This window comes from Lutra lutra, chromosome 11, assembly GCF_902655055.1.
Source record: "Lutra lutra chromosome 11, mLutLut1.2, whole genome shotgun sequence".
Taxonomy (NCBI): Eukaryota; Metazoa; Chordata; class Mammalia; order Carnivora; family Mustelidae; genus Lutra; species Lutra lutra.
This window is the reverse complement of record NC_062288.1, coordinates 63241605-63266310: the sequence shown is the minus strand read 5'-3', so window position 1 is coordinate 63266310 and position 24706 is coordinate 63241605. Positions and strand designations below refer to the sequence as shown.

Genomic DNA, 24706 nt, shown 5'->3' with positions numbered 1-24706 from the left:
TATTGGAGTAGCACTGCAAAAAATGGTGAAAGATTTGCCTCGGCTCATAGAAGCTCCCTTGCCCTTAGCACAGGCAGCGTCTGTCTCTCAGGCACCTTGAGGGGCAGACTTACCAGGAAGCAAATGAAGCTATTCGTGGCCCCCTGCTGGTAATGGATGGTCCATTTGCTGTTCAGGCTCTGGTTCTAGAGCTCGTAAGAGCGGTCTGGACTTGACTATCCTCACTCTGGAGGGTGTTTCACACACTTTCCCCTAAGATGGTCCCAGGACCTGGGACCAGCCCAGAGGGGGTACCCTGGGGGCCCGGCCACAGCCGTCACAGAGTCGAAGAAGTTTCTCTACAGCAGTCATTCCTCCACACCTGGCTGCCAGGATCATAGCATAAGGCAGTCAGTTGGTCCTTAGCTGTACAAAACTGTCAAGACATTAGGACTTTTTGTAACAGGAGGTCCTAGAAAACCTCCTGGCAAATGTGAATTCTTCTAAGACTCAGGCACAGGTGAGCATGGGCTCTGAGGGCCTTGATCCCAGAGGACAAGCCGACTCACCTAGACGTTACCTGGAACAGCAGGGATGACTTGGGCCTTGATGAGTCTCAGTCCACACTGTTCCTGTTTACCTCAGCCAGTTAAGGCATTTGATGTACAAGGAGGCTTGCGTTCTCAGTGGCGTGACCCACAAGACCTTGGGCTAGAGACAGAGGGATGGACGAAAACTCTGCAGGCCCAAGGTCAAGGCTGATGGGAACTACATCTTATAGCTCATGGCTCCTAGCCTAAGCTGTTCTGGAAAGTCCACAGACTGGAAAAGGGACTCGAAGTACACAGAAGTTCCTTCTGTGATGAGAAAAAAAATAAAGATGCCTTAACATATAATCAATGAGGAACCCAATTGTTATTGAAATAATAATAATAATACACATATATGAATAATAAACTGTTCCCACTAATTACATGGTCAAACCAACATCTTAACTTTTCTCTAGTCATTTTACCAGTTCTCAAACCTCAAGGATGATGGGCATTTTCTCCTCATTCTGCATAACCACTAGGGGGAGCACGTAAGTCGACAATGCAGCCTCTCGTAAAAGCAGAGAACCTTGGTGCTGGAACCCAGCGACCCCTCCCAACCCCTCATGCTGGAAGTGCCCTACTCCAGCGTCTGCGAGGTCACCTCTTAAGCGTGAGGTTACTGGGCAGCTGCCCTTCCCTCCGACTCCACCATTGATTCTGAGCAGAGAGGACTTGATAACAGCAAACCCTGCTCTTGGGGAGGTGGGCTGCGCATTGAGAGAACTCTCTGCAGCCAACTGGAAGACCTGGGGTCCCGAGCACAGCCCAGCTTGTTGTAGCTGGTGTTTGCATTCAGCTGTAGTGACTATCTGGTCCTTTGCAAGAGTCAGTGACCTTGTGTGCCTCCAGGCAGGCATATGGCGCGGCACCTTGCGCTATGGGGCTTGGCTGCTGGCGAAGTTCATTCACCCACTTACTCACTCGCTGATATTTCTTGAGCATTTAGATCACGCTAAACTCTATACCAGGTACAGGGTGGAAGGGGTGCAGAATCAGATGGAGGGGAGGGGTGAGTAAGGAGCGTCCCTGGCGGCGGCAGGACACTGTGGTGTCGTACATATTAGGGGACACCACACATGTTAGGAACTGTCACGAGACCAATGCCCCCCAAGCGCAGAGGGTGGAGGGAGCAGTCCCAGGCTCCAGATCTTTGCTTTCATTTTAAGCCAGGAGAAGACGTTAAGAAGAGGTCTGACATGGTCAGATTTGTGTTTTGGAAAAGGTCACTCTGGGGTACCTGGTGGCTTAGTCGTTAAGGGTCCGCCTTCTGCTCAGGTCATGATCCCAGGCTCCTGGGATGGAGCCCCAGTCGGAGTATGTCTATGTTGGATCCTCTGCTCAGTGGGGAGCCTGCTTCTCCCTCTGCCTCTGCTTGCTGCTCTCCCTACTTGTGCTCACTTGCTCTCTGTCAAATAAATACGTAAATTCTTAAAAAAAAAACAACCACCCCAAAAACCCAAAACAAAGAAAAATGTCACTCTGGCTGCAAAGCAGAGAATGGATAATGTGGGAGCTGGAGTGGAATAAGAAGACAAAAATCATCTGCTCACCACCCTAAAGCGTAGGGTCTGCTCCCCATCATCAAATTTTGGGTGTCTGGAAGTTGAACATATTACTTATGTACTTACTCAAAAATTAAACTCCACAGAGAGGGTGGGGAAAAGTCACTAAAAGGAACCACTTATGTATTGCATTTTTGTCTGGGTCACTGAAAAATCTCCTTCTTTAACCTTCTCTGACATCCAGACACTGCTTTTAGGGGGGTTTTCAGAACAATTTCATACTCTACAAAGAGCGCTGGGCTAGGAGCTCAGAGACCTGAATTCCCATCTTGGCCTCTCCTCCAAGTCTATCTCCCTGGCTCATTAGCTTTCTTATAATGGCTTTTGAGGATGAAATAAGATGACAGAGGAAAAAGGGCAAACAAACACAAAGGCTCAGAGCATGCTGTTCCTTTCGTGAAAGACCTTATTTAAGTAGCGGTTAATACATTTTAAATATACTTTATATGTGATTCGGTGGATAAATATTAAAGTATGTATTATTCTTCTGAAGCTCTCACATAAGGACAAGAGGATCTGGAGTTTGCTGTTTTATCCAACCCTGAAAATTCACATTTAGCTTCAGGAGGAAGAGTGACATTGGTGAGGATGGGTGTGATGCGTTCCCTTTTCTTTTTCTTCTTCTCGGTGAGTCCCCTGAAGAATGAGGGCTCTCATCTTATTGGCAGGATCTGCTACTGTAAGTTACCTATCCTTTTCTTCTTGTGAAAGGCAAGCTGATACCTGGGATTTTCGAGGGCAGAGCTCCTTCAACTGTGAACACATTTATGCATAAAGAGTCTTTTGCCTTGATTTTGCCGTCAGAGACTACAGTCCTCCCAGGGATCTGAAACCTCCGTACAGAGACGAACCCCTCAAAGCCAGTTCAAAGCAGTCCTGTGTCTAGGCGAGCGGGAGGAGAATATTCTCTGCTCATCAAATTCTCTGCCTTAGAGTTTTCGAGTAACATTTTCACACTTGACCAATCACAAGTGGCAAGAGAGCGTCATTTCCACAAGATGACAGAGGGTCTACAAAGTCCATCATGGAACTAGCCTCTTCCCCTCAGCTAGGAAAAGTAAGTGCTCGACGAACATGCTATCTCAGTCTATCCTTGTTTTAAGAATCAGCCCAGGACGACACAGGCTTGAGAGGGAGAATTCACTTCATTGGAGTTCAAAGGGAACACTGCTTGAGTCCTTTATGGTTCTATCCCCATCCTTCAGCACCAGGTCCTTTTTGCTTCTCCTAGTTGATAATTAAACATGTGAAGGAGGCTGTGTGATCTCAGGCAATAGCTTTTAAAGAGGGTCTGGATTTCAAGAAAGGCACCAGTCCTGTTGTGGTTTTTGAACTTGAATTTTTTTTTAATTTTTATTTTTTAAAAGATTTTATTTATTTATTTGACAGAGGCAGCGAGAGAGGGAACGCAAGCAGGGGGAGTGGGAGAGGGAGAAGCAAGCCCCCTGCTGAGCAGGGAGCCCGATGTAGGGCTTGATTCCAGGACTCTGGGATCCTGACCTGAGCCGAAGGCAGATGCTTAAAGACTGAGTCACCCAGGCTCCCCATCGTTGGTGCTTTTGAAAGAGAGCTAAGTGTCTCAGGTCTGGTGCCTCCTCATGTCAGGTAGCCTGGGGTTGGTGGATGCCTTCAGAAGGGACAAATGGCCAAATGGTTTGCCAGTTCTGTTGGGGTGCCTTTAATCTGGGCCTTCTTTCTGAATGGGCTCCAGTGTAATGCTTTTATTTTCTTAATTATATTTTGTTGCTGGTGGGAAGTTATTCGCAATACACCGAGAACTATTTTCATCAGAATGTATCCTCATTATTAAGCCTCTACTTAATAGTGGTGACCCACCCAGAAAAGGGTCACATGGGTCAAGGGGAGTAAGGGAGATTAGACTTCAATCCAAATCACCCCTGTGATGTCCAGGGTTGGTTGGAAGTTTTCTTGGCTTTGTCCTCATTGCTTGGTAAATGCTCCTTGGCAGCTAGGACTGTTACTAAGGCCATTCCCAGAAAGAGGAGGGCTGGTCTTTCAGTTAAGCCTGCACAAGCCATGGGATCGCCTTATTAGAAGTCCTTCTTTAGGTGCTGAGTCTTCGGCTCAAATTCTATATAACAGCTACGCATTTAATACCCAGGCAGTGGGGATTTGGCAATAGAAAAGGCTCTGAGAATCTCTTAAAATTATCCCATGTTACAGATCGATCCATTTTTTTTTCCACTTATGAAGCCATTTGCCATACATTATCTCATTTAATTCTCAAACCATCAAGAAAACCAAATAGGGATTATTATTTTCATTTTCAAGATAAAGAAACAGAGATCTCTGACACTTGCTCAGTGTCACACTGTTGGGATCGGAGCCCAAGGCCTTTGACTCTGCAACGGTCAGTCTGCTCTCCTCACCACCCAGACCTCAGGATCGGGTTGGGCTTTCCCAGCCTGGCCGTGAGTTTATCGAGTATGTTCTGCAGTCATGGCCGCAGGGACGCACCGGGCTTATCAGCAAATCTGACAGCACAAGACTGCCTCTGGGTTTTTCTAGGCAGAATCCCTTGGTAAAAATTGCTTCCGGTGGTGATATAATCTAATCCTATTCTGTGCATTAACTGCCTTCGGCTTTTTAAAAGAATTTATGGTGGCTGTTGCACTGCTTACACCTAAACCAGTAGCTTGAACACCCCCTGACACAGTGACTGAGGCCATCGGAAGTGAAAGGGGAGCCCTGGGATCAAAGAGGTGAGAGATCAGGGGGAACACCAAGCCTTCACCAGAGGCTCCAAACCCAAATGTGAAGGCTGGTCGGTGAAGTCAGCGGGTGATGTAATCCAGCGGGGGCAGAGGGCGAGTGGAACGTGCGCTCCTTCTGAAAGGGCGTCCGGTGCCCAGCATCAGCTGACAGGTGTCATGCTTCTAATCAGGCCCAAGGTTGTCAGATCTTGAGGTGCTTTTCTAAGAGGATCTGGAAATCTAGAATCTGATGCAAATTCTCCTGATTGGATTGTTAAATATTAATAGCGGATTCGAACCTTGTTAAGCCCAGGTGGGTCAAAAGCAAACAAATCAATCCTGTGACTCTCTTTTGCAAACTCTTCTCTTTATATTTTCAAGTAAATAATTTTTAGAAGAAATGCACCAGGACAGAAAGATGTGGTCAGAAGCATTTTTATTTTCAGAAGTGTCCTGCGTCTTTTCCACATTTGTGAGAAAGCCTCTTGGAGCCAGGGTGTGGACAGAGCTTGGAAATGACCATTTTTAGGCAAGATCTGTTTGAATAGCCCCCTTTCTACTTTTGAACAACAATTTTTGCCTTTCCCTATGTCTGTTGTCTGTTGGATGATGCAAAGTCTCCCTACGGCAGCCACAGACAGCAGGCTGGAGCAGAGGTTCTGTACAGACCCCTGCTCAGAAGCGAACACTACATCTTTCCTTCCCATCCAAGAAAGCATGGGGGGCCTACATAAGTGAGAATGCTAAACATATGGGAGTGGCCTTCCACTGGCCTTAATTAATTTTTTAAAAGTAAATTCATCACAAATAATATTCTATCATTAGCAATGGTTCACGTGTGACCAACTCACAAATCTCAGGACAATGTGGTTAAGAGATGTTTCAAAAAATAAAAATAAATAGGATATGTTGCTAAGCTTCTCAGTAGACCAGCACTCCCTATATCTCTGGCATTTTCAGCCAATGCATGATTGATTGCAGTGACGCCCCTGGTTCACTCACCGTTATGGGATTGGTTACAAGGACCTTGGAAATGTCACCAGAGACTCTTGGACTCTTGAGGAAAGACAAAAAAGATAAAAGACCATGTTCTCCAAAGCAATCAGTGAGTCTCTACCCAAACATTCTCAGCTCTCTAACTGGCAACAGGCTGTCTGCACTTGAACTGCTGTTTGGATAATGTGAAGTCAAGACCTGCCCACCAGCATAAACCAAGAAAAGCATTTCCATGCTGTTCGTATTCTTTGCTCCATGGATTGATCCAGAAGATGCAGAAACCGAACACTAGAGCTTCCCTGTTACCTCCTAATTTAGAATGATCTGTTCCCTTTTCAACTGCCTCAGAAAATGAAAATTCAAGAGGTGGGAATAGAAACCGGATTCAAGAAAGAGGAGTGAGACAAAGAGGGCCTGGCAATCTGATACAGCGTGCCTCTTGGGGGAAAGGTGTCTGGATCTCAAAGGCGGACTATCACAAAATGAGAGCAGAAGCAAGTCTATTTTTTTTCTAGGTCGCCACCGGGAACCAATCTAACCTATTTACAAGTGGTCTCAGGGGAACTCTCTTTAAATAGCTATCTTGTCACCATCCTTTTCGTCATCTTCCATGATCACTTTGGGTCTCTCGTCCCTGAGCAGTGTCACACCTGCAAAACAAAGCACCGATCTGCAATTAAGTGCCTCTAATGAAAATATTAGACAACCTTCCAGCACAGACACGGCGCACAAGAGCATGGCAACCCAGAAATCCCCTAGTGTCTGCGGAGCTAAGTGTTAAAGGTGCTGCCTGAGTCAGGGCTCTGGGTGCCTCACTTGGCCTGCCCAGAGGAGCTGTGACTCAATGAGCCACCATTCTGGTGACCAGGAGATGCTTGACCTGGGAGTCAGAGGCAATGTTGACCTCCCAGTCCACGGTCTGCATTGAAGCTTGCAGACCAGGAAGACGAGAGGCAAACAGGCTTTGGAATCCATCTGCTTTGGACCTCTCATTCTGCCACTCATCCAGTCTGGGTTGGGCCAGATAACACTTTCACACCTGAATTTTCTTGGATAGAAAAGGAGTGCCCTGATACTTATGTAAAGGGTTATTGTGGCACCTGAACGAGATACACAGACAGTGTTGAGCCACACCTGTGAGCCCGAGTCCCCTTCTCCTTTCCCTTCACACGGGCTAGTTCAGTTCCCCTTTCAAAGGAATGGGTCAGGGGCGCCTGGGTGGCTCAGTGGGTTGGGCCACTGCCTTCGGCTCAGGTCATGATCCCAGGTCCTGGGTTCGAGCCCCACATCGGGCTTTCTGCTCAGCAGGGAGCCTGCTTCCTCCTCTCTCTCTGCCTGCCTCTCTGCCTACTTGTGATTTCTCTCTGTCAAATAAATAAACAAAGGAATGGGTCAGCAGCAGGAAGTCAGAATTAAATATGTTCTTCTAACACCTGGGGAAAAGATTGAGCTGGGGCTCTGGACATGTCATTCCTAAACGTCAGGACCGGTGGGTGATAAAGTTTACATGGTTCAGAGCAAAAGGAGAAGTTCAAGGAAGCACAGTGAGTGCTCATAAAGTTCTCTGGCTACAATTTGAAAAGGTTCTTCGTTTTTATTTGATTTTCTTCTTTGGGAATGAAAATATCCTTTCTTTTTGGAAATTTTAGGAGCATCAGATGGTTGTTTTTTTAGTAGTCTTACTAGGCAAAATTCAAAACTCTCCCTGTGTTGGGCTCCAATATAGTTTATGTTTTAAAAGTTTACTGGTTGTTGGAATTCAGAGGACTGAGCACAGTTTTCTGGACTGATCAGCCCAGTGAAGACCATCCAAGGAGGGCTGGGTGGTTCTGCTCATCCTGTAAATTATGAAGTAGGGCCATTTTAATAAAAAGACAAAGGAAGCTATGATTCAAGGCGAGTTCTCCATGATTTCTGTCATCCTCTCCAGGCAACCACCACTGCCTTGCATTGCCTCCACATTCTCACAACTAGAGACCTTTCCATTCATTAAGCATTTTACAAAGATCTAAACATGAGGGTAGAAAGCTGTGCACCACAAGAGGCCTTTCTACAACACTGGACTCCATTCAAGAGTGGCAAATTAATGAAAACTATGTGTTGATCTTAATGACTATTCATTTGATTCAGTTCCTAGTTTGTTCATATGGGTTCTTTACCAATTAGCTGATATTTATTGGAGGAGAAAAACAATTTCAAGAGTCTGGTTGAAACTGAGGATTTTGCATAAATCACTTATGAAGCACAGTGGGAGATATTTTCTCTTCTACCAGCTGCAAGGAGGTTTGGATTTTTATTTGGAATTAAGGCTATCATGGTAGGAGAACAGAAGTAAACTAATGCTAAGTCCCCAATCTTTCCATTCTGATTTCCTTGATATCTTTTCACATTAAGCCAGATTTGAGTTGATTCAAAGTGGGCAAGAGTATTTAAATTGCCAGATCCCAGGGCATGGTTAAGCATCTGCCCTTCAACTCAGGTCAGTGTCTCTGGATCTTGGGATAGAGCCTCATGTAGGGCTCCCAGCTCAGAGGGGAGTCTGCCTCTCCCTCTACCTCTCCCCCTGCCCATGCTCTCTCTCTCTTTGTATCTCTCTGTCTCAAATGAATAAATAAAATCTTAAGAAAAATAAATTCCCAGATCCCAGTCAAATTTCTGATTATTTGGGGTATCGTTGAAACATAGTCAGATGAGCATCTGGGCCAAAAAAAAAAAAAAAGTCCTAGGATTTCAGGGAAGGGAGGAGCCTGTTTAGTCATCAAGGTCAGCCCTTCCCAAAGTAGGCTAGGCTTTCCACAGGGACACAGGAGGTGATTTCAAGTGGAAAGTGAACTAGCATTTGTATTGGTAGAATTAAGCATTCTTTTTTTTTTTTTTAAAGATTTTATTTATTCATTTGACAGAGAGAGATCACAAGTAGACGGAGAGGAAGGCAGAGAGAGAGAGAGAGAGAGGGAAGCAGGCTTCTTGCTGAGCAGAGAGCCCGACGTGGGACTCGATCCCAGGACCCTGAGATCATGACCTGAGCCGAAGGCAGCGGCTTAACCCACTGAGCCACCCAGGCGCCCCAAGCATTCTTTTTAGAGGCTGAAATCAGTGACTCCTTTGTCATCAATACATTTTTATTCTTGATGCTTCAGATCTTCGACTTTGTTCCTTTGAAGATGAATGAGGTTGATATACACTAAGGTCTGATTTCCTTAGTCCTGATCCTCTGTTCTGTGGGAAGCAGAGATGTGTCATTGAAGGAATGTACACTAGAGCCAGAAAGCTTTGCCCTCCTTGGCTGTCATTTGACTTTAAGAAAGTCACTTAACGTGTCTGAGCCTCAGTTTATTCATCCGCGAAACTGGCCTCATGATTCTTTACTTTCTCTGGTTCCCTTTGCCACAGAGCTTAACTAAAGACTTCTTTTTCCTTTAAGCAGGTCTCAGCTACTTGGATCTTACTAATCACAACTCAGTGAACCCTGCCATGTAGTCGCCAAGATGGGGTCCCTGGCAAATGTGGGCCAAGTTGGGAACAAACGTTAGGTTGGCAAGGAAGCCAGAGATGACTTCTCACTGAGGAGTTGCCTGGCAGTTGGAACCTGTCAAATAAGCTCATTAACCTAGGGGAATGAAGGTAGTTAGCAAGAGATTTAGAAGAGAGAGATAATCCTTGTCCAGTCTTCACTTGCCAAGGGCTAATGAGAGGAGATGTCTCCAGAGTGCATTTGTCTGTGAGTTCCTCTCAACACCCTTATTAGAACCAATATGAGTCTCTCTGAACATCTGCCGAAGGCTCTATCCTTATCAGCTTAACTAGCATTTCGATTACTGCCAAATCTTTAGATACTAAAAGGCTCTTCAAAAATAAAGTGCTTCAGCTAATATGCTAATAAAAGCTAGAGTCATAGAACACCATCTATAATTGCAAATACAACACAGAGATTTGCTGATTCAAGGAATTCCATAATGTGTATAGAGTCCATGAATATACAGCCTCCCTCTCCAACTCTGTGTGCTTTGCCCTGTTTGAGAAACATTTTTTTTTATTCAACTAGGAAGCTGCTCTCCTAAGATGTAGATATTGGGATGCAGGCAGCATCCACGGCCAGATAAATAGGGCTCAACATTCTAGGAAGTCCCTTGAATCAGTGGGTTTATATGGAAAGGTAAAACACTGTGGCTAGGAACATTCTTACCTTTAGAAATGATTTGAGTAATCTCAAGGAATATAAGGCTGAGGGGAATGGAAGGAAACTGACATTTACTGAGGACATTCAAAAATCCAGGATCTGTGCTAAGTGCTTTATGTGCTTTATTTAATTATGTTAACAATCCTGGGAGACAGATTTTATGGTCCTCCTTTCAGAGAAGGATGAAATGAAGGAGACTCTTTTGTTTGTGCTAGTTGCCCAGGGTCACAAAGCTAGAATGATCAGAACCAGAGATCAAACTTAGACCTTCTTGCTGTGTGCTAAGGTGACTCTCTGCCCGTAAATATTTTTGTTCCACTACCAAGTCTTCCCCTAGGAGGACTTCAACAAAAACAAATGCAAAAATAGGTAAAAAATAAAGTCTCCCAATGAAAAACTTGCAACTGCAGAATTGCGATTCCAAATAGAATATCAAATCAACAGATACTTATTGAGCATTGCTATATAGAAGGGACTGGACTAGATATCAAGGTCAATGCTAGCACAGTTCTCATGAATTCATCAAATGTAAGTCAACGTTAAGGACAGCTTTGATAATGGCAGCAAGAGCCATGAAGACCATACTGAAAGAGATGACAAAAACTTGGTATTTGCATGCTCATGTCTACGACAGAGTTAGTTGAGAATGGAAAGGATTCATTTTGGACTTGGAGGAGTCTGTTAGCAGAGGCTCTGAACTGGTTGAGTCTTGAAAGGTGACTGGAACGAGGACAGAAGCAGAGCTTAGGGGGGAAATGTGTGGTGTGTCAGAGGATCAGTGCGGGTAGGAATGTATGTCGCTTATGAGAAGCGTGTTTGAGGCAGTTCAGATCCTGCCACTTGGTCCTCAGTCCATTTCTCCAGAGAAGTGCCTCCTCAGGCCCCATGCCTCTTTGCCTGGATCTGCTCCACAGAAATCAGTAACCTTGTCTGCACCCCTGACTGCCTATTCATGATGTCTTCTTCTTAGTCTTCTTTCATTTTTTTCTTTATTAAATAAAATAATGAGCAAACATAGTTCTATAACAACAAAATCTCATCTCCCAAAGTGTCCCTTCTTGAGTGCCATAGTGCTGAAAGTCCCAACTATACCACAGTACAGTGAGAAACTGCCCACAGGAGACACAGACCTGGCTTAGAGTCTCAGCTCTGCCACTCATTGCATTTGATCTTGAACATAATTTGGTCCATTTATCTGTCCACCTAATCATCTCATCATCAATCCAACCAATCAGCCAACAAGCTATCCATCCATCAATGCCATCTTTCAGTTTCTTTATCTGTAAAGGGAGTTAATAGCTACTTTTCTTGCATTATTTAGCTGATTTTAAAAAATCCATGAGACATACCAAACTCAGTATCTAATATTTAGTAGGGTCTCAATAAACATGAGTACATTTTCTTCTCTGCCACCTCCCTCTAAATATCTATATAAAACTCACACACATGCACACACACACTCACTCTCAGTCTAATGATCTAATCATGAGTGTACATGTCTTATTCCCTAACCTCCCCATAAAGTTGTCAGGGAGAAGACTACACTTCACATACCGGCTGCTGTATATAGCCTTGGGCTGTGCACAGAGTTCGGCAAGATTTGAGGCTTTGATTCGACACATATTAATATAGCTCTCATGAAGACGATTCTTTCGGGATTAAAAAAAGTGAAATCTTGCCATTTGCAACTGCATGGATGGAACTAGAGGGTATCATGCTAAGTGAAATAAGTCAATCAGAGAAAGACAATTATCATATGATTTCACTTCTACATGGAATTTAAGAAACAAAACAGAGAATCATAGGGAAAGAGAGGGAAAAATAAAACAAGACAAAATCAGAGAGGGAGATAAACCATAAGAGACTCTTAATCATAGGAAACAAACTGAGGGGTGCTGGAGGGAAGGGGGGTGGAGGGATGCAGTAACTGGGTGATGGACACTAAGGAGGCATGTGATGTATGAGCACTGGGTATTATACAAGACTGATGAATCATTGAACTCTACCTTTGAAGCTAATAATACATTATATGATCATTAATTGAACTTAAATAAAATAAAATTTAAAAAATAAAATAAGTTAACTTTATTATGGGAGTTTTCAAAATAGAACTATGTATTTAATACTTGCTAACATTCTGTCATTTTTGTTTTATCTAATTGTCTTTATTTTTGAGTATTGTAAAGCAAACTCCCTCTAACATTTCCATATATAGCTCTAACACTAAAAGCTTTTTCAAACAGTAACTAAACTGCCATTATCATAAACAGAAAAAATTAACAATAAATACACAATTTCATCTAAAAAAAAAGATGATACTTTCAGGAATCATTTCTAGAGTTTGCTACTAAAGGTAGCTCTCACTATTTCTATGCCTCACTTTCTCTTTCTCTTTCTCTCTCTCTCTCTGTCTCTCACAGTGAAGATCTGGTCAATACATCCAGCCAGGTGTTGGGAGAATCAGCCATCATTTGTAGGATGCATGATCCATGGAAGGAAGGCTGGGGAGGAGGAGATTTCAACTCTTTTCAAGGACCCACTGACATTTCTATTTCATTGGCTCAGTGGACCTGCCCAGATCTGCTGAAGCACAAGGAATGCTCTGAAACCCCCCACCCCAGTTCCAAGTCAGTCCTTGGGGAGCTGCCAGGGAAGGTAAGCCTGAAAGGCAGCAGTAAACTCTGCTACCCCCACAGAAAGCTTTTTGGTGACACAGGACAGAGGCCATGCCCGTGGTACCTCCAGATGGCAGGGCTCCTGAGCTATTCCCATCACCCCCTGCAAGTGCCTTGCATCAGCTCTTTTACCTGCTGCAAAGGGGGACACGTGCAGGGCAGGTGTGTCTTTTCTCCTTGGCTTTTTCGGTTCCAGGTCAGTGTTATGAAGAGCTGGACTCATCTTGCCCGTTGGGTGTCTCTCCTGAATGTCGTATCTCTTAATTAAGTGTTCTGAAAGCACACCTGCATGGTTAGGGGAACAGAGGGAGAAATACGGTCACATATGTCTATCCTGGGATGCCTGGGTGGTTCAGCGGGTTAAAGCCTCTGCCTTCGGCTCAAGTCATGATCCCAGGGTCCTGGGATCGAGCCCTGCATTGGGCTCTCTGCTTGGCAGGGAACCTGCTTCCCTTCCTCTCTCTCTCTGCCTGCCTCTCTGCCCACTTGTCATCTCTGTCTGTCAAATAAATAAATAAATAAATAAAAATAATACATCTATCCTGATACGTAAGGACGATGCATGCGTATTTGCACATATCCCTAGTGATGGTAGTCAACATAGCTTTTCAAACTTATTTTAACAAGAGCTTTTTTTATATTAGAAATTCACATCTATTGAATCTATGACACAAAGGGTTTTGCATGCCTGATTTTATTTTAGCCTCACAAAACCTGGAGGAATTTAATATTACTACCACTATCACCTATCTGGGGAAGGCGAGGCAAAGCAAACATGCCCACAGTGACACAGCTTGTAGGGGGCCAAGCCAGGAAGCCAGCCCAGGTCTGTCCTCCTCCGAGGTCCGTCCTCGTGAGGGTGGTGGATCATTTGCTTCTCTGTAAGCCATATGCTCGGCTCTTCAGTGACCTCCCTGCCTTCTCACTTCTCCCACACATGGCATTTCTCTCCATCATTTACAAACTCCCTGAAAATAGCCTCTTCTATATAACCTTCCACAATCCACTGCCCAGGCTGAGCTCCTGAGGTCCTTCTGGAAGGACGTCATTACAGCCTTACAGCTTACTGAGTATTTCAGCCATTTATGTGTTTCCATTATTTCTCAGAGGACTGACGGTTCCTTCTCAGGAAGCTCTGTGTTCTATTTGTTTTGTCTCGCTCCAAGTGGCTTGTGAGTGGAGAGAACATTACATCAGTGGCCCAGAGGGAAGGAGAGAAAGAAATAAGAACACACAAAACTCTGGGGAAACGAGAGAGTCACACATCACACATGAGGTTGTTACAGAGACATGTTAGCTGTTCCCCAGACCATTTTGCTTTTCTCCTGGGCACACAGCTGGGCGACATCTCTCTGCTGCCCTTGCAGTCAGGGGACATTTGTGGGTCACTTTCGAGTGGGCCAGTTTTCCAGTCTATTCTGCCCCTCCCCCCAACCCTGCCACCTCTCCTACTTCCTTCGTCCCCCTGCCTGCCAGATGCTGATGCTCATGGTGACTTTGAATGCCATGTGCCAGTGATGTCCGAACTCTCATCAGCTGGAGTCCCTGAATTACCATTTGGAGCAGAACCTGCTTCCCCAGCTCACACTACTGATGAGTGAAAAAAACCCTTGTGTTGTACCGCTAACATTTTGGAATTCGTTTTCTACAGCAGCTGGCCATATTATAACGAAGACAGGTGCAGGGATAGTACCAGTGATTTAAAAACACCCAAATAGGTAAGGAAATTTTTCTAAGATCAATGTGATCTAGTGGTAGCGGTTCCCCCTCACAGACATGCAAACTGACCTTGTTGTCCATTACCTGGTATAAAAGGTGGGATGTGCAATGCTGGTGTATCTTTTCTCCTTGGTTTCTTTTGGTCTGACTCAACATTCAGGGCAACCTGTGCATTTTTTCCCTTTCTTGGCTTCTTTTTGAGATCACAGTCTTTAATGAGCTGGTCTGAAAGGTCATCTGATTTTGATAGGATGCAAAGAAAAAAAAAGAATATAACATGAGTAAGGTTTACACACAAACTGGTTGGTTTCCAATTACTTGTAGAAGCCATGTGGTCTGAAAAAGAAAAGGATTTATATATTTTGGGCTAGTCTACAGAGGACCTTCATAGTCTTGCACAAATATATAGAATTAAACAGAAAACTGGAATCGTCTATGAGACTTCAAATGATGAGAGTTCTAGTGGCTGGATAATCAAAGCAAAGAAGAACTTTAAAATACAGTTAGGCAAGTCAGAGTGGGCTTGAATTAAATTTCTGATAGAATAGGTTCTCTGTGCTAAATGCTCTTTAATATCCTTTGTTCAAGGCTTGCTCTCTTGAAGACTGCATGGGCTGGTGCAGAGCCATGCATGCTCTTTAGTCTTTGGGGAAGGTTCTCTGCAAATTCCTCACCTGCCTTCATTTCTGGGGCCAGCCGGGTCACACTGACCATTCACACTTGCCTTCAGCATTGGTCTCTTCATTCACTTCCCCCCTGGCTTTGCAATTCTCCCATTTGCCCATCCTCACTCCAGGTCCTCTTGTCTTCTTACTCAGCTCTTTACCTTCCTCCATCCCCAGAGCTCATGAAGCTTGGATTCTGTATCATGTCCATCAGATGTCAGTGTGTGTGATAAGTCCAATCTGATCACTCCTCGCCCATGAGAGTATGTTCTCTGCTCCATCCAACTCCTCAATGCTTTGGGTGATGGCGTGCTTCTTTGAGCATCTCTGTCATTGTTCTAGACAATGACACTTTTTATTTTTTTTAATTTCTTTTCTGTGTAACAGTATTCATTGTTTTTGCATCACACCTAGTGCTCCATGCAATACGTGCCCTCCTTAATACCCACCCTGGCTCCCCCAACCTCCCATCCGCCGCCCCTTCAGAACCCTCAGGTTGTTTTTCAGAGTCCATAGTCTCTCATGGTTCACCTCCCCTTCCAATTTCCCTCAACTCGCTTCTCCTCTCCATCTCCCCATGTCCTCCATGTTAACAATGACACTTGTTTAATCTATCGTGGTTTATCTCCTGCTCTTGACAGAGCCTTCTTGGAGATTAAGGATTATATCCTTTTGATAATTTAATTCTTAATTGCCTCTCCCTCCCATAAATGCATCTTGAATGGATAAGTGGTATGGACTGATCTGAGTTCAGTTGCGGACTCTGTCACTTATTAGTTCTGAGAACTTGGCCCTTAATTTCTAGGAACTTTAATATTGTCTCAACTTCTAAAGTGGGGATAATTTTAAATCAGTGTGTGTGTGTTTGTGTGTGTGTGTGTGTGTGTGTATGTGAATGACAGAGACAGAGAGAGATGACTACATTTGGTAAATGTTGAAAAGCAGTTGTTACATTTGATATATTTTAGATCCTCAAGAGAATGTTCACTCTGGTCATTGCTCACCTTCTAACCTACAGGGTCCAAAGGAAGGTCCACCTCCCTGCCCTGTCTCCATAAGTCTTCCCAGTCTTGGGCGTCCTTTCTCATTTTCTGGATATCTACAGGATTTTTGCTCATGTAGCACTTTTTCTGCATAAGTCTTCTCTGCCTTCTTTGATGACAGATATCTTGTATTTTATCCCCTTGAAAAAATTAATATTTGTTGAATGTATGCTTGAATGAATGACCTCAAGCATGTTATGAATAAGGAGGTAGTCCATTAAGGTTCAAAGAAGCCACAGACAATGAAGCTGTCTGCGTCCTCTGGAAACTCACTATGGTCTGGTTACCGTCTGGTACATCTACAACTGTGAATGAATTTGGGGAAATTTAGAGATTAACTCGATCTTTCCAGCCCCTTCTTCATTTCCTTCTTCCCTTCCTTCTTTCTTTTTTTCTTGGTTCCTTTTTTTAAAAAGATAGATTTATATTTTTATTTATTTAAAGATTTTATTTATTTATTTGACAGACAGAGAGCACAGGTAGGCAGAGTGCCAGGCAGAGGGAGAGGGAGAAGCAGGCTCCCTGCTGAGCAGGGAGCTTGATGCAGGGCTCGATCCCAGGACCCTGGGATCATGACCTGAGCTGAAGGCAGTTGCTTAACCTACTGAGTCACTCAGGTGCCCCAGGTTTATTTATTTGAGAGAGAGAGAGAGAGAGACAGAGTGCATGAGCTTCGGGGAGGGACAGAGGGAGAGAATCTTTGAGTAGACTCCCTGCTGAGCGTTGAGCCCAATCCTGGGACCCCCGAGATCATGACCTGAGTCGAAATCAAAAGTTGGGTCCTTAACTGACTGAGTCACCCAAGTGCCCCTCTCTCTATTTCTTTTTATGAAAATATTCATGTCAGTGTCTTTAAAATATGGAGGATTAAATGTGTCAAACATGTTCACTTCAGTTTTGTGGGTCTAGAGACAACCTGTGTCATTCATAATGTATTTATTTGACAAAAACTGATGAAGCTCGTCCTCTATGCTAGGCCTTGAGCAAGATTCTAGGACTAAAAAGACAAATAAGAAATAGTTCTTCTTTTCAAGTTGCTATGGTCTATTGGGCTTTATGTCTGGACGGTCCTTTGTTTTAGAAAACCCAATATACATGAGAAAACCACCATTAGAAATACTTAGTAACCACACATTATTATGCTTCCATCATCCAAAGATCACAGTACATAACCAAAAAATCAAACAGCATGATTCTCTTCAGCCATATTTAATAGTAATAAATATTTCCTTTCACCTAAAGGATTTGAATAAATCCATCCAATCATTTCAATTTAATAAACATTTATTGAGATCATACTGCATGTAAGGTACTGAACCATATGCTTTTAAGGTTACATATACAAGAAAAAAGAGGTGAGAGGGGAACTTAATTGAGTACTGCTTATATACTAGATGATTTCACATCCTTTAGTGTAAAAAATTCTTTATTTAACTTCAATTTCATCAACATACACTATATTATTAGTTTCAGGGGTAGAATTTAGTGATTCATCAGTTGCATACAACACCCAGTACCCAGTGCTCATTCCATCAAGTGCCCCCCTTAATGCCCATCATCCCATCACCCCATCCCTAACCCCCCTCCCCTATGTTTCTTAAGGCCTGGCTGAAAATACAACTTTAAAAATTTATTGCCCCATAGCACAGTTAACTTCTCCCCGTATCATACATACCATGGACGTTTGTTGAACGAATACATATTGCTCAGAATGGGTGCTGCCCAGCTGTGGGGTCTCTGGAAGTACAGGCTGGATGTGGACCAGTCATGGGTCACCCTTCCACCCCAGGATACGACTCAATGCACAGTACAGGGAGCAAGAGATTTGCTACGATTTTGACTTTTACTTCCATTGCACTTTTTCCCCACTTTTGGAGAAATCCTGAACATAAACTATCTTGATGGCAAATGGGGAGAGGGGAGAGGTGGGGGGGGGAGTCATAACCAGGCGAGACATAAACAAATGCTATGAATATGCAAAAAGCCCATCCATCAAAAGTCTGAGCATCTCATTTTTAGAAATGGGTAGAGGCAGAAATGTTTCTGGTATTTTCATTACAAAGGTTATGCAAAAAGTCAGTTCTGGGAAGGAAACAGATTGACAATAAAGCAGAAAAAGGCTATTTAAAATTCTGTCTTGATAGGCAAAGAGAGATATTTGAAATATTTTATTGGCACGGCACATGGGGTATAACTGTGCCGACAAATATTGGAAACAAACCGTGCTGCCACGTCCCATTTATTGCCTCAAAAATGCTCTGCCTGGGACTCCATCAGACCCAAAAAAGAGGACAATGCCTTTTCTCGCTTTTTCTAACTCTAATGAACCTCTCTCTAGTGCCTCCACTAATATTTACATGGCAGACCCCACAGAGTCATGGCTATTTGCCTGTCCATCTGGTGTTGGCTGTCACCAGAAGGCCCACATGATCAGGTTTCAGGGGGCCTCCCTCTGACTTGCCTGAAAACCCAATGGCAGAGGCCCCTCCTTTCTGACTTCTGCTACTGCCATTCCCACTGGAGCTCTTACCTAAGTGGTCACAACGAGGGTCTAGCTTGTCCAGTCTGTCTTCTGAGAGCTCCAATGGCTGCATTTGCTCAGTGGACATCATCGAAGGAGGTGTTTCTTCTCCAGCACTACGGAAGCATAAGAAACAAGCCTACTAGTGTGTCCTCTGCTCATTTGTTCACTTGTGAAATAAGTATATTTATTGAGCACTTACTACTGTGTTTTCTTTCTTTTTTTTTTTTTTAAGATTTTATTTATTTATTTGACAGAGAGAGACAGAGATCACAAGCAGCAGAGAGGCAGAGAGAAGGAGGGGGAAGCAGGCTCCCCGCCGAACAGAGAGCCTGACGTGGGGCTCGATCCCAGGACCCCGGGATCATGACCGGAGCCGAAGGCAGACGCTCAACCGACTGAGCCACCCAGGCGCCCCACTACTGTGTTTTCAATTTAATCCTATTTTTCAAATCTGCTTCTCTTACTTACCTACTGGAAGCTCTAACTTAAGATTTAAGTCAAAATAACTGAAACAACACACACAAACACACATACACACACACGGATTTGTTGGTAATTGTCATGCATCAAATGTTCAATATTTATCTTCTTTCAGAAGCACTGTGGGAGTTTCAGAATGAATACTTGTCAATTCTGAATTAGAAATGAGTTAGTTGAGAATTACAGAAAATCTTGATTAACTCTTGCTTATATTTTTCTATTGAGTTCTGTGTAATAAGATTATGCCTTCTTCTCGGATGAAGAAACCAAGAATCAGAAAACACAATTAATTTGTTTAGTCACATAACTATTAAATAGCCAAGATCCAAGTTACTAAATAGCCTGGATCCAAATCTAGTTCTGAAGATTTCCAGTAGACACGCAAGACTCTCAGGACATGATTCCACTGAACGTAAATTGAACCAAGCTTCTGGTTTTCTATCATTAAGTGCTATGTTTTATATGCACATGTGCATTAAATATATGTAGCATGTATGTAAATATTGCATTACACATATATAGCATGCAATGTACACTGTAAATTAACTACAAAGTAAAGAGATTTCCTCCCTATCCATATTCCAGGTGGTAAAGTCCTGGTAGGAAAAAAAATCTAACTCTTGAAATGGATCCTTATTATTTTCTCCTTAGAGAGTTCTGACATTAGAGCAAGTCTGCTCCCCCCATTTTTCCTAAACCACAAATCCATTGAACTTTCCAGAGCTATTAGTTGTAGCCCTTGTCCAGGAGGAGTGGAAATCCGGAATGGACATGTGTCAGGTCTGAATGAGAAATGCATTTGAATTGAGACTTACAGAATTTGATTCTGTTTCTTTCTGATAATTTATTACTCATGTCCCATCATAATAAGAAAGCTTAGAGAGGAATAAGATTCAAATGACCCAAACTGATCCTTTTTTCTTAAGATTCCTGGATCACTGGTCTATGGATGAACACAGAGACCAGTGGTGTTAACATTTTGAGTAGAATGAGTTCAACTCCGTCGTCTTCTGAAGAATAAGCCAGTTTTCTCCAGGAAGCCTGGAGGGCCTCTCCCCCTACCAGCTGAGATCACTGCATAGCAGATGGAGCTGTTCACAGGTTCCTTGACCCTGGCTTTTAGTGTTACTCTGAGCACACTGATTGTACTGAGTGACTTTAGCATAAATCAATTCTGACCATTGCGTTAGTGTCTGTATAGAGACTGCCAGCTCCCCGGGAACAGGAGGAGGTATGTGGCTCACTTGGGAGGCTAGCTCCCACCTGCTTGAGTAGAGGGGCGAGCTATGGGACCATCAGTCCGGATGAGTGGGCTCAATGCTGAGGCCTCCAGGCGAAGTGACAGCCTCAAATACGGCCTGTGCAACTACTTAGCTATATCTTCCTCCTCTTTGGGCAGAAAATCAAGAGCTCTGTCCTTGACTTTGTGCTGAAAGTCACCCCACAGAGGACCTAGTCAAAAAATACTCATTCTCCAGAAAGTCAGCTGAGGCTCAAAAAGATTGAAGTCACCTAGTATTAGTGTCATGCTCAGAGTCAGAGTAATTGTTTGAACCCAGGCCTCCTGCCTTCTACTCTAGGTCCCATCTGGCAATGGTCCCCCATTGAAGAGTCAGCTCTTCTTTGTACTTGGGTCATATGGCTTCTTCTGTGTGCCCAATAGTGGGTTATTTAATCTGAATCTGAGTTTTGAGTTCCAGTGGATCCAGGTAAAATTTCAACCCTCTACCTAAAAAACTGTATGACTTCGGTGAAGAAATCTTTGGGATGTAGTGAGGGTGAATGGAGCCCAAGTACAATATAATCACATTTGCCCTTTCTTCTTACAAGCGACAGCTGCTGTGCTAGAATGAGCGAAAGCTAGTTAGCATCTTTGTGGTGCACCCATAGCTGGGCACCCAAGGATATGGGTCCCTTTCTGTCCCCCTATCCCATTCCTATCCTCCATTTTCCTATCCGTAAAATAGAGATATCAGTATCTACCTCACTGAGTTAATATAAGGGTTAACTAGAATAGCTCCCTGCTTTGTACACTGTGCGTACTCAGTCTATGACAGTCATTGTTCTGTAGCTGATGAAGTCCAGCTTGTATAACCAAAAAGTGCTAAAAATAATCAAATCTTTCATTTTCGTCTAGATACCAAACCACAGGAGAGCCAGGCTTCATCGGAGCAAAACAGCTTTCACAGTACTGGACTTGAGAGAGAGAGAGAGAGAGAGAGAAGCGTCCCCCTAACAGGGGAGTCGTGCCAGTGTCCGAAGTCCCTGGACAAGGCAAGGGCCCATGCTTTCCCCCCAAGATAGCACCTAGTGTCCACGGGGGAAACAACACTGGTTTAAACCAGTGTGATTGCAAGGGTGCCAGCAGCGGACTGCCCAGCCTCCGTGCGCTAGGGGGCTGAAAGATAGTTTTCAGATTGGGGCTTTTACAGCAAAAAAATACTCTGAGCTGGGCAAGGGTGTGTTTGCCCAGGGGATTAGAAGAGACTTTTATGGTGGATGATGTCATTAAGCTCTTCTGGGCAGAGAAGTTGCACACAGAGAAAGGAACAAATTTGCAAGGAGATGGAGGTTTGGTGTAGTGTCACCTTAGTAACTGTCGCTTTACCTGCCTGTTGAGCGTTAGTGTAAGATGACCCCTCCCCACCCACTCACCACTCCTCTCCTCAGGGAGAAGGGCTGCGCTTGGTGAGTGAAAACACTGTTAGACGTGAGCCAGTCTAATTCTTGAACTAAGAAATGGAATATCTGGGGGCCTCCTGGGTGGCTCAGTTGCTTAAGCATCTGCTTTCGGCTCAGGTCATGATCCCAGGGTTCTGGGATCCAGTCCTACATCAGGCTCCCTGCTTAGCGGGGAGCCTTTTTCTCCCTCTGCCTGCTACTCCCCCTGCTTATGCTCTCTCTCTCTCGCTCTCTCTGGCAAATAAATGAACAAATCTTAAAAAAAAAAAAAAAAGAAATGGAATATTTCCACTTATGATTCCTGATCCTACCCATGCTTTCCTTTCATTAATTTAGCCTCCCTACTCCATGCACCGGCCAGAGGACCCTGCTCTGGTCATGCTGCCCAGGAAGATTTCATCGTCTCCCTCAGCAGCTCTCTGTTCAGGAGCTTCTGAAACGCTGGCTCTTCTTGCATTCCTAAATTCCTGGTCCCTCGGGTGTTCAGATTCCAACCAGGGGGCTAGCCCCCCCCGTTTCTTAAAGATTTTATTTATGTATTTGACACACAGAGAGAGAGAGATCACAAGTAGGCAGAGCAGCAAGCAGAGAGAGAGGGGGAAGCGGGGCTCGATCCCAGGACCCTGAGATCATGACCTGAGCGGAAGGCAGAGGCTTAACCCACTGAGCCACCCAGGTGCCCCAGTTTAGGGCCGTTCGTACGTGGTGCCTTGTGGGGATTGCATGAACTGTTCTCTAGCACAAAGGTTTGCGACCCTTTAACCTTCTCTTGTGGTTTCTTGTGTGCCTGGTGAGATCTCTGGATTTTAACAATCACACGGTGACATATGTGGATGCCGTCATGCTCCCCTGCCTCCCCTGGAAAGCATGGGGCCATGTCAGCCATGGGAATCAGGAAATTTTTCCTACATGACCCTCTTAAGAGGGGTCGCAGGAAACCCCACAGTCACACCCACTACTTCCATAGCAAAAATATGAACATGAGCACCAAATGCCATGAATAAAAACTACACCAAGGTTCATATCCTCTCAGCTCAGGTCTTGCTACCAGATGCATTTATGTTGAATTTAAGAACAACTAAGAACTTCTGGTCTTCAGAGTATTTTAGATTTCTCAATTAGAGAATAAAGGATGGTGGGTCTGTATTAACTTTCTCGATGCCATTTGAGAGAATGAGGACGGCTTGGTGTAGCATGTGCAGGAGGGAAACCAAGCAATAGGCTTTCAGGGGTTTGAGGAGGTTTTCAGGGCCCGATATTAAATATTAGCAACTTCCTCTTGCTAATTTTTACCTTCCTTTTCACAAGAGACAAAGCCCTTCTTCTCACAGAGAGACACTTGCAAATTCAAATACCACTGAGGGAGGGGCTACAGTAACTGACATCACACGACACACAGGTCACCTGTGCATTGAATGGCAAGAGTCACCCTCTCTTTTGAGAATAGGACCTGGAATACCAGGGACCTGGGAAGGAACTCCAGAAGAATGTAGAAGGACAGACAAGGCAGGGCGGCTGCTGAAGCTGAGGACAGCGTGGGGGGAGCCCACCTCCACCAGCACAGAGCCCGCTCCTGGTTTAGGGCAGGAGTGCCAGTTCCTCAGCTAAAAAACATCCATCAGTTCAATCTGAGGTCGGAAGTGAGTCTGGGCATTTTGCCCTTCTTGATACCGAGTACGTTCCTTAGTTGGATGTTAGAATATGAAGTTTAACTCAAGGTCACTGACAGCAAGCATTTGGTGCAATATGGGATAGAAGCAAATGTTTGATTACCTGTACCACTCTCTAGCTGGGTGAACTTGGAAAAGTGGTATGCCCTCCTGGAAACTTAGTTTCCACATCTGTAAAGTGGGCTGATGGTGGCTTTTCTCCAGGACTGAGAGTATTCACAATACACTGTGTGTAAGGTTCCAGCCCAGATCCCAGCGCATGCTGACACTTCAAGAAGTGTAGGTTGCTTTGTTTATTCTTTGCCGTCCTCCCTTTGTGATTATGACATGTATATCTCAACTGAACCATTGGAACCATCTCCTTGCCCCATCTCTGGCCTTCTCTGAAGCTAGTAATGAGATTAGTGCGATCCAAGCTTCCAAGCTACAAACCAATGGGGGACACCCCCCCACCCTGCCCCACTTTCCAAGTCTGGCAAACATGGTACTACTGATTGTCAGGAGCGAGATGACACTTGGCTTAGTAGTAATGAAATTTCAAAAAATTCTAAAGAATTTCCCCAAAGTAATCAATTCTGGACTTTCTCGATGGAATAAAAAGTTAGAAGGTTATGACCACAGTCCAATGTGGTGTCTGATGATGTACAATTCATATCCTTTGTCAAATCTCTTTTTAACTAGAGGATTGAATTCAGGTCAAAAAGTACTACATTTTAAAATCAAGTTTGTTCATTAAAAGACAAATGTGCAGTATTCTTCCTAGGAGTGACTCTCCTAGGAGGAAAGGGTTTTTTACTAAGCACACTCTCCCCAGCCTCCTTCACCTTTTGAATACACAGATATACCAATGTTCCTCTGGAAACTTAGCAACTGAATTTGCAAAAATTCTGACTCTCACAGAATTCAGGACTCTACCTTCCTTAGAAAAAAATGTCTCGAGGGTGATAACTTTCCCCGTTCCCCATCTAGCCCCAGCTTAGCCTTGCTCCAGAAAGCACACTCCTGCCCCCACCCCCTACCCACCACCCTTGCTCCACCAGCTGCAGCCCTCTTTGTCCCAGCAATCATAAAGAACCTGTAACTTATTGGGAATTTGCTTTTCTTGCCATGAAAGTTCTTGGAGTAAAAATCGGAGGCACTTACCAATGAGTGCAGGCGCTGGGATGAGGCGAGAGATGGGGAGGACAAGCCTTCTCCCTGAAGCTGGGCAGGCTTTTCTACAGC

The 24706-nt window shown here is 44.2% G+C and overlaps 1 protein-coding gene across 1 annotated transcript; it reads right to left on the bottom strand.

The window, feature by feature from the left end:
- Nucleotides 1-5284: 5284 nt before the first annotated feature.
- PPP1R17 (protein phosphatase 1 regulatory subunit 17) lies at nt 5285-24684 on the bottom strand. Its single transcript, XM_047695448.1, has 5 exons — nt 24626-24684; nt 18657-18763; nt 14503-14655; nt 12832-12984; nt 5285-6494 (listed from the first exon to the last, which is right to left on the bottom strand). Exons 2-5 carry the CDS (start codon nt 18736-18738, stop codon nt 6415-6417), a joined length of 468 nt encoding a protein of 155 aa, XP_047551404.1. The 5' UTR covers nt 18739-18763; nt 24626-24684; the 3' UTR covers nt 5285-6414.
- Nucleotides 24685-24706: the final 22 nt, after the last annotated feature.

Excerpts from the sequence above, each read along its gene's own strand:
- PPP1R17 (XM_047695448.1), bottom strand. The coding sequence starts at position 18,738 with ATGATGTCCACTGAGCAAATGCAGCCATTGGAGCTCTCAGAAGACAGA. Across the intron at positions 14,656-18,656 it reads CCCTCGTTGTGACCACTTAG|ATGACCTTTCAGACCAGCTC; the intron begins GTAAGAGCTCCA and ends TATCAAAATCAG. Across the intron at positions 6,495-12,831 it reads CGTGTCCCCCTTTGCAGCAG|GTGTGACACTGCTCAGGGAC; the intron begins GTAAAAGAGCTG and ends TTTGTTTTGCAG.